Source organism: Peromyscus californicus, unplaced genomic scaffold (assembly GCF_007827085.1).
Source record: "Peromyscus californicus insignis strain IS unplaced genomic scaffold, ASM782708v3 Scaffold_13__1_contigs__length_99412109, whole genome shotgun sequence".
Classification (NCBI taxonomy): domain Eukaryota; kingdom Metazoa; phylum Chordata; class Mammalia; order Rodentia; family Cricetidae; genus Peromyscus; species Peromyscus californicus.
In genome coordinates, this window is record NW_026294424.1 from 68642849 (window position 1) to 68657317 (window position 14469).

A 14469-nucleotide genomic window follows, 5' to 3' on the forward strand; every position below is an offset into this window, starting at 1 on the left:
AAACTAGCCACGCTACGGCTAGTTCAAACCTTTTTCCTCAGTCAGTACCTCTCTAGTCAGCTTCAAATCTCAGTGGTCTTCCTGCCTCCACTGGGATACATGCATAACAATATAAACTCCAGGAGTCTCTCCAATTCAAAAATGTATTTTTAGAGCGGTCTTAAGTTATTGTTTAGAATACCATTCATCAACATAAATAAGTAGGCACAATTTACTTTTCACTCTCTTGCCCCCGTTTTCTTCTTAGCCAGCCATGTAAAACTTAAATTAGTCAATTTCACATCTCTGAGTAAGCACAAAGCTAACTTCAAACTCTGATTCAAATCCTATGGAAATTTCCCAGTTCCGCTACAGTAAAACTCTGACGCCTCAGCTCATTACCGTATCACTCATTTGTTTTTTTATGGGGAAGGCACGCCACAGTGCATGTGTGGGGTCAGAGGACACTTCTGCGGAATCACGGTCAATTCCAGGCGCCAGGCTTGTGTGATAAGGGCCACCCCTCACTGAGCCCGCTAACTCCCATTTCTTCAAGCAAGTCTCCCCATCAAAATGTAGTTGTTGTCCTATTGAACACTTAGCTTCCCTCCCCTTCGAATCCTTCAGCCAGCTCACTGCCTGCGTAACTTATTTTGCTGAAGTTCTCTCTCTCTCTCTCTCTCTCTCTCTCTCTCTCTCTCTCTCTCTCTCTCTCTCTCTTTCCCCCAGAGCTAAGGACCCAACCCAGGGCCTTGCGCTTGCTAGGCTAGGCAAGCGCTCTACCACTGAGCTAAATCCCCAACCCTTCTTTCTTTTTATAAGACAGGATTTCTATAATTAGTCATGGCTGGCCTGGAACTCACTAGACAGACCAGCCTGGCCTCGATCTCATAGAGACCTGCCCGCTGGCCTCTGCCTGAGTACTGGGATTAAAGGCCTGTGCCACCACACCTGGCTTCTGAAGTTGACTTCTTAATGAACGGATAGCAGGACCTAAGTTAGAAATCAGAGCTGCGGCCCGCTCTAGGAAAGACTCGGCTTTGGTTCAGATACAGAATGAGTGTGGAATAAGACATAATAATGATGATAACTGGTAGGTTACCCAGCTAATACAAGCTTCGAATTACTTTTAAATTAGTTTCCTTAACTTTTAAAAATTCCTTTATACCAGCACATTCCATAAGAGTTATCTCCCTGGTCAGGTGGTGGTGGCGCACACCTTTAATCCCAGCACTCTGGAGGCAGAGGCAGGCAGATCTCTATGGGTTCGAGGCCAGCCTGGTCTATAGAGTGAGTTCCAGGACAGTCCCACAGAGAAACCTTGTCTCAAAGAACAAACAAAAAGAAGAGTTATCTTCCTTGTAACAAATCAAAGTTGGGCTGCAGAGATGGCTCAGCAGGCAAGCATGCCTGCTGCCAAGCTTGACGAGGACCCACACGGAAGGCATCCTCACTTCCACAAGAGCACATGTGCCCACACACATGCACACCAAGTCAATAACTGATTAAAAAAATAAAAGTCTCCAATAAATTAGCAATATATTTTATTTTGAGATAAAGAACTACAAAATTTAAAATTGTAAACCAGCGTCATCCAGGAAAGGACACCATTTGCATGTCCCTTTCACAGTTTCTGGGCCCAGCCCCTAGACCCTGCCTGGCTCCTAAGCTGCCCTTCAACACGGTCAGAGTGGCCACCAACCTGATTGGCTGGAAGATGGCTGACCCTGGGCACATGGCTTTCCTGTGGTTCTGTCCCATCAAGCAACCTAATGAAGGTGCTTCAGCGTGTAAAAGAAATGGGCTGGAGTAAACTGTCAACACTAATGTATTATGTGATACAGTGCTTCCTCGGGACTCACCCATCTGTTTAGCTGTGATGTGAGAAGAAGGCTGTATGGGAGCAGCAATCAGTCGTGTTAGGCTGCTTCCCACTACTAAAGAAATATACTTACGTCCTTCAAATAAAAAGGAATAGTAACAGGTCTGACCCACACTATCTAGTACGCTTGTCATTTTTCTCTTTATTTTCATTACATGATAAGAAGTCAAAGAAAAAAAGAAAATATACTTTTGTAATTCAAGTCTTCCAAATTACATGAATGTAAATACTATGAAACCATGGGAATTTTCATTTTCTTCTCCCATATATGATTTTCCTTCAAAATACGAGTCTACACAATTTTTCTTAAATGCTACATGCAAATCTAACAATGAAAAAAATCCTATTCACCTAATATGGTGATATTTTATTTGTATTAAAATATTATTTGTATGTTAATAAATAAAGTTGCCCGGGGGTCAGAGCTATTAGCAAGCCATAGGAAAGCAGGGCAGTGGTAGCGTACGCTTGTAATTCCAGCACTTGGTAGGCAGAGCTGGGTAAGTCTCTGTGTGTTCAGGGATACAGCCATTATTGGATACACATGCCTTTAATCTCAATACCAATCATGGAAAACCTGGAGGCCTATACAGACAGGCTGTGAGGAGGCGGTCATGTGGTTGGGTTTACAACCAATGAGAAGGCAGGACAGGAACTCTATATAAAGACTTTAACACAGGGGTAGCTCTGGTTCGGAGAGGTAGGACCACCGCAGGAGGAAGGGTAAGGTTTTAGCTCTTAGCTCTGACCTCTTGGCTTTCTTCTTTGCATTGGTTCTGTGTTTATTATTTAATAAGAAGGTTGGATACATCTACATTTGGCGTCCAACGTGGTGGCAAGAGTTTCCACCTAAAAACTGAGAAAAAAATCTTCTAAAACGGAGCTAAAAACAGTTCCTAATTGTCTCTCTCAAATGAGCGGCAGCTGCCGGTTTGAGTTACTGTGGCGGGAATGAGGCCTCTGCAAATGGCACATTAAGCTGCATGGTGGATTTAGCCTTTGCTGGTGCAGAGCAAAAGGGGAGGTTTCTGGACTACACGCTATTTGGATAAAAGCATAGACCCACATAGCTCCCAGAGCTGGTGGTAAACGTAGCCATGTTGGGAAGCTGAGGTGGGCGGAGCCAGCAGCCACAGCTGCTGCAGTTTAAAGCAACAGATTCACAATAAGACAGATTCAGATGTAATAGTTTACAGTGTGTGTAAAATATACGTAGGCTTGAAAGAGACAAAAAAGGTGATATATAAAGTTATATAAACAAATACATAGTTTTAAAAATAAAGTCTTTAAAGAGACAGTAATATTAATATAAAAAATAAGCCACGTAAAGATGAGTATTACACAGAGAATCTGGATTGTGTTGTCTTTGGGACTTTTAACTGCAGAAAAACATTAGATTGTAAAAGCTGTTGAGTTATGTCAAAATGTATACTTTAAAGGTACCTTGACTTCAAAATTTGGATATAAGGATATGTTGCTTTGGAAAAGAGTCTCTTTTGTTTCCACAGAAAGCCAGAGGCTATGGATTTGTTCAAGATTAAGATACATCAGGTTTGACCAGCCAAGACCCCCTGAAAGGTCTCCGATGAAACCATGGCCCAGATGATCCAACATCCAGAACGGTTTGAAGGCAACTGGCTCAGACGATACAGCCTCATGGACTATTCCATAATCCTAAAATTTTCTTTGTTTCCCCATAAGATACAGCGTCCCCCTCCAGCAGGAAGTAGTAAAAGAAGCTACGCCCAAATTCCCAAATTATATGTAATTTTACTTTGTTAAGGTTAAAACCTTCCTTTTTGAAAAAAAAAAGGGGGAAGTGCTGTGGGATGTTCTGTATGGCAAATGTGTTGCTGATCGGTCAGTAAATAAATCACTGATTGGTCAGTGGCCAGGCAGGAAGTGTAGGCGGGACAAGGAGGAGAATAAAGCTGGGAAGTGGAAGGCTGAGTCAGAGAGACACTGCCAGCCGCCATGATGAGAAACAGCATATGAAGATGCCGGTAAGCCACGAGTCATGTGGCAAGGTATAGATTTATAGAAATGGATTAATTTAAGCTGTAAGAACAGTTAGCAAGAAGCCTGCCATGGCCATACAGTTTGTAAGCAATATAAGTCTCTGTGTTTACTTGGTCGGGTTTGAGTGGCTGTGGGACTAGCAGGTGAGAGAGATTTGTCCTGACTGTGGGCCAGGCAGGAAAACTCAAGCTACAACCTAAAATATCAAGAAAAAAACATATCACAAGAAAATAAAGATTCCTAGGAGTAACAGTAAGCTTATTAACTTTAAAAAAATAGAAATAGGGGCTGGAGAGACAGCTCAGTGATTAAAAGCATTGGCTGCTTTTCCAGAAAACCTGGATTCAATTCCCAGCATCCACATGGCAGCTTACAACTGTCTGTAACTCCAGTTCTAGGGGACTTGACACCCTTACACAGACATATATGCAGGTAATTCAATGCATATAAAATAAAAATAAGTAATTTTAAAAACTGGAAATACTCAACTGCAAAAGCGAGCATACACGTAGATCTGAATCTTTTGAGTCTGGCCTGGATTAACAATGACACTGTAATCTGTTTAGAACACCATTTACTTTCCAAGTGACCAGGGAAGAGTGTTTTAACCAACTTCTCAGCTAAAACAGGGAGTAAGCTTGCATGTTTTACTGTGATTTTTAATTGTTTAAAGATTTATTTTATTTTTGTGTATGAGTGTTTTGCCTGCTTCTATGTCTGTGCCCCAAGGGTATGCCTAGTGCTCATGGGAGTCAGAAGAAGCTGTTGGATCCTTGTAACTGGAATACGGATGGTTGTAAGCTACCAAGTGGGTGCTGGGAACTAAACCCAGTCCTCTGTAAGAGCAACAAATGCCATCTCTCCAGCCCATGTTTTACTATAATTATTAATAGCTTTCCTGTTTATACTTATAAAGGAAAGGAAAATGAAACACATTCAACAGTTATAATAGCACATTAACACCAATTTCAAAAACCTTTGCAGGTGCTAACTTTGCTATACAATCTAGTATGCCTAATATTATGCACGATGGCCATATGTAAGTTTTATATTACTATACAAATCTATATCACCACAAAACAGGGTGAGGTTTTCACTGCACCAAGATTCTTAGATATACAAGCTGTTTCAGAATAAAAAAAAAGAATTAACTAAATGAATCACTGTTTGGTTTAAAAATGGCAATGCTGATTTCTTTTTCTTTAAAATAACTTATATATTTTTAATTCATGTGTATTGGTGTTTTGACTGCATGTATGTCTGTGTGAGGGTGTCAGGTCCCCTGGAACTGAAGTTACAGAAATTGTAAGTTGCCATGGGTGCTGGGAACTGAACCCAGGTCCTCTAGAAGAACAGCCAGTGCTCTTAACCATTGAGACATCTCTCCAGCTCCAATGCTGATTTTTGTTTGTTTATTTGTTTTGTTTTGTTTTTCGAGACAGGGTTTCTGTGTAGCTTTGCCCTTTTCCTGGAACTCACTCTGTAGCCCATGTCGGCCTTGAACTTACAGAGATCCCAATATGGGGATTGAAGGCATGCGCATCACCACCCAGCCCAATGCTGATTTCTTTTTTTTTTTTTTTTTTTTTGGGTTTTTCGAGACAGGGTTTCTCTGTGTAGCTTTGCGCCTTTCCTGGAACTCGCTTTGGAGACCAGGCTGGCCTCGAACTCACAGAGATCCACCTGGCTCTGCCTCCCGAGTGCTGGGATTAAAGGCGTGCGCCACCACCGCCCGGCTCCAATGCTGATTTCTTAATGCTGTATTTTACACATATCTTTCTCAAAGTAGAAAATTACCTAAGGAGGGTAATAATCAATGAAGGCTAATATTCCCTGAGCACAGTAGCACACTAGTGCATTCTTCACATTCATTAGCTCACTTCATCCTTAATCTAAAGAGGTCTGAACACAGCTATCATCATGCGAACTGAAGAGACATAGATGGGTAATTCATATAAAAAGTGGTGGAAGAAGGTTACAACCAAACTATCACAAACATATTAAGGCTTACTGCTACTGTGAGCAAACACCACCATCACCAGTGTCTGGAGCAGACGTCCTAGCTACAGATCAGAATCACCTGTAAGACTCTCCCCGACCTGATCACGTACCAGAGCCTCATCATATGTGGACCACTGGCCTAGAAAGGGAGTGGAGCAAATGTTGGGGCTCCCCAGATGATTTTAATGGGCAGATAAACTAGACTAAATGAATCACTGTTAGACTTGCAATTGGCAGTACTGATAATAATAAAGAGGCTAGTGTGTATTTGCGCACAATGCCAGGTGATTTTAACAGACAGATAAGATAAAAAACCATTAATAATTATTTCCCACTCTGTTAACCACTCCAAATAGTCAACTACAACCAAACCAACCATCTGAGCACTTTGCCTATTCTATTTCCCAACAAAGTGTTTAGCTTTTCTTCTTGAAAAGAGACATTACAACTATACTTGAATCTTTTCATTGTGCTGTTCTGAACCCAAGGCAAGCACTCTACAACTGAGCCTCATGCCCAGCCCTGGCTGAACCTCTGTAAATAAAATTCACCCAGCTTTGATTTGACGTGAGGATTTTAAGGACCATCACAGACAACATGAAAAAGTTTGGAAATCCTTTTGAGCCAGGGTCTCTCTATGTAGCCGTGACTGGCCTGTAACTCACAGATCCACCTGCCTCTGCCTCCTGAGTGCTGGGATTAGACAAACGCCACCACATCCATTTTTTGTTATTAATTGCTTCTTAAAGCACCCATAGTCCTTAAGTTTAAAACAAGAAGAAAAAAAGTCCTAAGAGTCAAACTAAAAATTAAATAGCAGGTTATGACACTAAAAATATTGTGATAGACATTTAAGTTGTATTATTCATAATCGGCTATATTCCTTAATTAAGCGTGTAATGATGGTTAAAACAGCTGTTATTATGGTGCAAGTCCCCTCTCCTTATCCATGTAATAGGGCAATGATTATGCAGTGTTTTTGCCCTGCTAAGTCACCTAAATACACACTTAACAGGTGCTAAGAAACCAAAGCATTACATAAGCATACCCAAACAACAACATGGCTAGTCAGTATGACTGCTCTCAGCAACACTGAGAAATGGAAGGACTCTGCTGACAATCGTATGAGTCTCACTGTTTCACTCACTGACTTATTCACAGCACATCCCACTCACCCTACATCAAAACACAATGAAAAGTGCTCCAGACATCTTCAGCCTCGCTGCCTTTTTATATCAGTGATGAAGCGATATGTAAGGACAGGAAGTTTGAGCTATGACTTTTAGCCAGAGATATCAGCTGCAAAAGAGTATCAAATAGCCTAAGCTGTACAAACTCCGGACTTTATCAGGGAAATGTTACAAAACTTAGAGAACTTCCTCCTTCCGGACAGCTCATTATTTGCTTCAAGTCTACACATTCCTTTATTAGTCATGACCTTTCAGGGTGCTTTCATCCCTTATTATCTGAATAATATTGGGCTTTTGATGTTGCTAATAAGCCTTACAGGAACCCTTATCAAACAAGAAGACAACCGAGAGTCCTGCCCCAAAGCAGAACGATTACAGGAAACTCAGTACTTGTAATTCGTTGCAAACATGTATCTTTCTGCCTAGTTTTATGTCCACCTGTATATTTCTATTATATATAATGGCAGAAACTTGAATTAGTTTTGCAAAAATTTACTCTTAGGGAACTGGGAAGCCCTGTGGCTATGTGTGACAGACACAACACGGTAAACCTCACCCGTACCCATTGGCCACTGGGGTCTTACATCCCAGATCTGACCTCTGAGACATATGTCAACAGACTGTATGGCACAGTCCCGAAGGATAACGGGGAGGGGGTGGTTTACCAAGGTGGATCCCATAAAATATATAGGCACTTCCATCCCTAGGCTGAAGGGATGGCCCATAAAGCAGTCCATCTTCCCTGCTGGGATCCCACACATCCCCCGGGCCGTGGGGCCTGCTCCAGGACCATGGGAGGGAGGGGAGGCAAGGCAGTGTCTGTCCCCATTTGGGAGTCCTAAACAAATGGAAACAGAGCAAGTTCTCACTTCCTGGTCGCCGGCCTTTCCAGAAGGCCCCCCCCCCCCCGTCCCGCGCCAGTCACCGGGGACGGGGGTTCAAGGAAAAGAGGACTCCGAGGGGGTACCGGGGCCCACCCAGCCCGCGCCTCCCGTCCTCGTCCTAGCCCTCGCAGGGCCTTCCTTACACGGTGACGTGACCGGAGCCGCGGACCACCACCGGGTCGGGCGAGTACTTCAGCAGCTGCTCCTCCAGGGCCCGCTCCTCGTCCTCCTCCTCCTCGTAGATCTCATCGAAATCCGCCATCCCGCGCCGGCGAGCCCCCCGCCCGGGGCCCTGGCTCTGGGGCGGCCGCGGGGGAGTGGGGGGGGGGGGGACGGCTGGCGAGGCTGCGGGCGCGGAGGCCGCGGAGCTGGCGCTCGGCAGTGTCGGCTCTGGCTACTGAGGAGACCCGGTCCCGGCCGCCGCCAGCGCCGCCGCCGCCGCCATTACCGTGGGCAGGAACAACAACACAATGTCAACATCCGCCGGGGCCGCCACCACCCCCGCCAGAGCCGCCGCCGCCGCCGCCGCCGCCGCCGCAACTCCGGCAACCACAGCAACAGCCAGAGCCACCCGCAAGCAGGAGCAGCCGGCTACCGCATCGCGAGACTTCCCGGGAGCGCGGGCGGAGGGGCGGGCGGGAGCGCGGGCGAGGGCGCGGGCGTGGGCGCGCGGGCGCGAGGGCGGGCGGGCGGGCGCGCGCACGCGGGAGGCCTCGCGCGCTCCCGGGACGCCGGCCTCTGCCTCCGCTTCCAGCCGCCGGCGCGGCCCCGCCCCCAGGCTCCAGGGTCACCGACCCGGAAGGCGGCGTCGGCGAGGACCCGGGCGATGACCCGCCCCACCCGACCCCACCCTCCACCCCCGACTCGACACCGAAAGCCAAGCTGAAGTCATCTCTAGCCCAAAACAATGACGGGCCCCGACGGACGGACGAAGCCCCTGGCTGGAAGAGAGAATCTCTGGCGTGGGGACCCAGCTGAATCATCTGATCTCAGTGTTGTTTTGTTTTGTTTTTTTTGTCAGTGTCTTTTTAGTACACGATGCCAACCAAAGTTGGTTGACTTCCCCAACTTGAGACCAACAACAGGAATAGTGCGTTCCTGTCCGCAGTTCTACCTGATTTCCCAAAAATCTCCAAAAGTCAAATATCTGGTCCTTTTAGCCTCTCAAGTACAGCCCCGGGTCTGTTTGTTTGGTGGCGGTGGTTGTTTTAAACAAGAAATCTCGCCATCATACTATCAAAAAGTTGACAAATTCTCCGGGTTCCAATTAAGAAAATGCAGTTCTATGCTTCAACTCCCTAACGGAAGATAATCTGTTCTTTTCCATTAAAACCTTACCAGTTTCCTCCACAAGAGAGGAAGAAGGGAGTGGGGAAGGGGACAGGAGAAAAGGGGGGAAAAGGGGAAGGAGGAGCAGTTGGCTTAATGGATGGGTCACCTTGGACTTGGTTTCATAATCGAGAGTCTGCCAGGCATACAAACAAGCCCAGGGACAGGACTCCTAAGGACAAAATGGACAGTGGAGTAAGGAGAGCTTATCATTGTACTGGGGAGGAGAGCATAGCTGTGCTGGACCCAGGCAGGGTCCTGCAGATGGTTCTCCACAGAGTGCTCACATCCTTGGAGTTCGTTTATGGGTCTTTGTCCAAGCAGAAAATGCACAAAGGTTAATGCGGGTGGTGAGAAACGCTGAGCAACTAAATGTTGGAAAGAGTTGAGGCAGTGAGCTAGGAAGGGAAAAATAGTTGGTGTGTCAGACCTACCTTCCCAGATTTATTCATTCAATAAACACTGAGCCAACTATGTGACAAGTTGTGCGTATGCGTATGTGTGTTAGAGTCCCTGGCAGTCACATCTGTCATTAAGCAATTGTGATTCTGTCAGGTGTTCAGAGGGTATGCGGAGGTCTCCAATGGAGCCCATACATAGGAGGCAGCTCAGTTTGGTAGTTCTGAAGCCTGGCCTTGAATCTCAGTCTACCACTTGTTATGGGACCCCGGACAAGCCATTTAACTTCTTGGTCTTTCCTATGTAACAGGAAAACAAAGGCGGGCCATGGTGGCACACATCTATAAAACCCTAGCAGTTGAGAGCTGGAAGCAGGAAAATCAGGAATTGAAAGTCACTCTACAAAGCCAGTTTGAGGCCAGTTTGGGCTGCAATAGACCCTTGTCTCTAAAATAAAATAAAGATAACAGTATCTACCCCTCTGGGCTACTTGACAGACTGTCTTGACACATGTGGAAGGCTTAGGAGAGAGCCTGGCACACAGTGAATATAGTCACAGGCAACATTCCTGATTCTCCCCAGCTTTTCTGCTGTGAAGATCACCACAATCCTTCCGCATTGTGTCATGTGTTGGTGTCTGTAAAGTATTGCTAGTTTCAGAGACCCTCTGTGACCTTTCTCTTGGTTCCATGTGCATTTAATGGTCTCACTCGGGACTTCAACTCCAACACATTAGCTGCAGGAAGCTCCTGAACTTCCTCCTTGGCCTTAACCAAGAGACCAGCGGCCGCACTCAAAGGAGTGGCTACAAAAAAGGAGGGGAAAATGGGAGTAAGGAGGAGAAAAATGGGCCTGTTCTGGTCAGGGCCCACACCCTTCATGCTGTGTGTGACCCAGAATTCTCCTTTCAGTAGAGACAGCAGCTGACCGCACAGCTGAGAGCGAGCTTTCCAGGGACTGACTGACCGGTGGAGAAAACCGTAACAGACCCCTTCCTTCTCCAGCACCCTCCACAGATCCCGCCTTAGGGGAAGATCATGTTTTCTGAATTGAGACGTCTCATGACCGGCATGATGGCCAAACATTGGGAGTTAATGAGGCATCAGCGGACTTGCAAGGACCTCACTCTCAACACGGGCGCTGTATGGGGAGAGCACTCTTGTCGGACCCCACAGAGAGGTCATTCTAACGCCCACTGCCTAGGTGTAAAGAGGAGCTGCTTTTTCTCTTTTTGACTCTTCTTCCCCTTCTGAAGAAGCTACCAGTGTCAGAAAAAGGGCGTGAGACCTGGGAATGAGGCCAAGAGGATGAAGAAAGATGAGTCAAGTGTTTCTCTGTAATAGTTGACATCATAATTCCAGGCTCCACCCCCAGCCTGCCAGGATTGTTTCTTGCCAAACTACTTCCTCCGCCTTTCCTGAGGATGAACCAACCTTTTTGGTATTTCCCCCTATACCTCAGGAGTTCTCCTGTGTTCACAGTACCCACCCTTGCATACATTTCTGTCCTTTCAAGTTCCTGTCCATACTCCTCATGTCTCCATTTACCTTCAGACCAAATGGCTCAAAACAACCAGGACACCTTCTCAGTGACCCCAGGAGGCAAGGTTCTAGTTGCTGTTTGGGGGGCGTGGGAGTGAGACAGCCCCTCACTTCATAGCCCAGCCCGGCCTGGAACGTGTCCTCAAACTTGTGGCAATCCTTCTGTCTCATCCTCCCGGATAGTGAGGAGTTTATTATTCCTAGATTTAAAGACCTCCAACTAGCCCAGTAGTGGTGGTATGGTGTAGTGGCACATGCCTTTAATCCCAGCGCTCAGGAGACAGAGGCAGGAGGATCTCTGAGTTGTAGGCCAGCCTGGTCTACAGAGTGATTTCCAAGACAGATAAGGCTACACAGAGAAACCCTGTAGTCAGGCTTTCTTGGGACCACCAACTCCCCAATAATGACGTGGAGACTTATTATTCATTATGAAAGCTTGGCCTTTAGCTTAGGCTTGTTCCCAGCTAGCTCTTATAACTTAAATTAACATGTTTCTATTAATCTATGTTCTGCCATGTGACTTTTACCTTTCTCAAAATGTGTCCATCCAACTTAATGTCTCACTAGCATCTCCGTACTTAGATTCATCCCGAGTGCCTCTCTCTCCATGGAAGTCCCACCTATTCACTTCTGTCTAGCTATTGGCCACTCAGCTCTTTATTAAACCAATCACAGTGACACATCTTCACACAATGTAAACAAATATCATGCAACAAAACCCTGCCTTGAAACCTCACCCCCAATCCCCTCAGAAAAGACCTCCAACTTTTGTCAGGACAGAGCTAAGTGGCCTTGGGCACATTTATGATATACATATATTACTTTTTTGTGTATTGGTGTTTTGCTTTCATGTATGTTTGTGTGAGGGTGTTGGATCCTCTGGAACAGAAGTTACAGACATCTGTGAGCTGCCATGTGGGTGCTGGGAATTGAACAAAGGTTCTCTGGAAGAGCAGCCAGTGCTCTTAACCTCTGAGCCATCTATCCAGTCCCCACATTTATCTTTCTAAGCTTCTTCACCCTAACTGGAACCTTTGTCATGGAGTTATGAAGGACCAAATGAGAAAATAAATGTGCTGTGGACTGCACTGTATCCTTCCTTAAAATTCATATGCTAAAACTTTAATCCTCAATGTGATGATGGTCTCAGGATATGGGGCTTTTGAGAGCTACATGGGTTTAAAATGATCCTAACAGCTGGGTTTCCAGAACAGGATGTCTACCTTGATAGAGACAGCAGAAACCCCACCCTCTTCCTCTCTGCCATGTGAGCAGATGGCTACCTGAAAGCCAGGAGAATGCTCTCCACACACTGGAGCCTTGGTCTTTGACCTCCTAGTCTCCAGACTAGAACTTTCTGATATTTAAGTCACTCATTCCAGGTGGGCAGCCTCCTCACCCCTCCCAAAACACACAGTCCCAGGATTTCTCCCACACCGTTCTGGGGCTCACCTGCCACCACAGTTGAATAGGAAGCAGCCTTTGATGATCAATAAGGAATATAAAATATAGAAAAAGAATACCCATTTCTTTATGATTTGATGGTGACCCATGGCCTGGAGTAATACAGGTTAACTGCCCAGTGGCTTCCAGATATAACAGATGTGAAGGGAATGATTTCAGCATTCATTGACTTGTCCTGGGGACACACACACATCAGATGAATGAACCCACCTTGTGATAGCCAGTGTCCGGCCCCCTAATGCTGATGTTCAGTTTGATGCATCACACCACAATAGTAAGGAAGGAGAATTTGGATGTTCTGGCTCCTTCAATGGGAAAACTGACATAGAACAACCATGAAGAAATAAACAGGGCTCCTTATACACCCCCCAATAGTGAGACAGGAGAATTTGGAAGTGTTGGTTCTGTCGGTGAGAAAACAAATTGGAATCAAGATCAACCATGAAGAAGTAAACAGCGCTTATTATATTCCCCAGAAGCCTGGCATCATTGCAACAAAATCTACATCCAGTGATATTCTTGATTTTGACTACACAAAGCATCCTTCTAAACCAGACACTTCTGGAGAGCGCAACATCTCAGCAGTCACTTAGTTCTTCAGATGACGTCAGCATCTGCCTATGGGACAGCAGTACAACTCCAAAGAAAGGAAAAGTGGTGGGTGCAAAGACCATCTCGACAGGACATACAGTTGTAGACATTTCTTGGCATCTGTTTTAGGCAGTTGTGGATGATCAGAAACTTAAGATTCGTGATAGCCATTCAAACCGCACTTCCAAACCAAGTCACTTAGAAGCTGCTCACACTACTGAAGTAGACTGCCTGTTTTTCAGTCCTCGTAATGAGCTCATTCTTGCCATAGCATCAGCTGACAAGACTGTTGCCTTGCAGGATCTGAGTAATCTGAAACTCAGGTTGCATTCCTTTGAATCACATAAGGATGAAATATTCCAGGTTCAGTGGTCACCTCACAATGAGACTAACTCTTGGCTTCTGGTGAGACCGATTGTAGATGGGGTGCCTGGGACTTAAGTAAAGTTGGAGAAGAACAGCCCAGAAGATGCAGAAGATGGCCCACCAGAGTTGGTGATTATTCATGGTGGTCACACTGCCAAGATCCCTGAATTCTCCTAGAAGCCTAGTGAACCTTGGTTGATTTGTTCTGTATCAAGATATAATATTGTACAAGTGAGGCAGATGGCAGAGAACAATTATAATAATGAATGCCTGAACATTTATAATGATGAATGCATGGACCCAGAGGATGAGGATCCTAGACATGTGTGCATTTGTGATTTTTAGACTCTCCCATTTTCCTCTGAACCTTTTTGTTTTGTTTGTTGTTGTTTTGGGGTGTTTTTTTTTTGGGGTTTTTTATTTTTGTTTTTCGAGACAGGGTTTCTCTGTGTAGCTTTGTGCCTTTCCTGGATTTCGCTTTGTAGACAAGTCTGGCCTCAAACTCACAACAGAGATTCACCTGCCTCTGCCTCCCAAGTGCTGGGATTAAAGGTGTGCGCCACCCACCCATGTCAGTTTTATTTTTCTTTAATTATATTTGAAGGGGTTAACACAGCGGCACTCATGGCTGGTGCTAGATGCTTCGGTGGCAGAAGAATCATGAGCCATGGTTACCTTTTTAGAGCTTTATTAGGAGAGAGAGAGAAAGAGAGAGAGAGAGAGAGAGAGAGAGAGAGAGAGAGAGAGAGAGAGAGACTATGCAGAGGACAGAGAGAATACAGAACAAGGGGGCCCCGCGGGAGGGCATGCCCCCTTTTTAGGCT

The 14469-nt window shown here is 45.6% G+C and overlaps 1 protein-coding gene and 1 pseudogene across 1 annotated transcript in view; one reads left to right on the forward strand and one right to left on the reverse strand.

The window, feature by feature from the left end:
• Chic2 (cysteine rich hydrophobic domain 2) overlaps positions 1-8224 on the reverse strand; it is a 50496-nt gene extending 42272 nt beyond the window's left edge. Inside the window, exon 1 of the mRNA XM_052735176.1 lies at positions 8099-8224. Coding sequence (XP_052591136.1) covers positions 8099-8217 — 119 coding nt within the window. The 5' untranslated portion in view covers positions 8218-8224. The remainder of the gene's footprint in view (positions 1-8098) is intronic.
• Positions 8225-8425: 201 nt separating this feature from the next.
• On the forward strand, positions 8426-13990 carry LOC128108767 (histone-binding protein RBBP4-like; annotated as a pseudogene).
• The last annotated feature ends 479 nt before the right edge of the window (positions 13991-14469 follow it).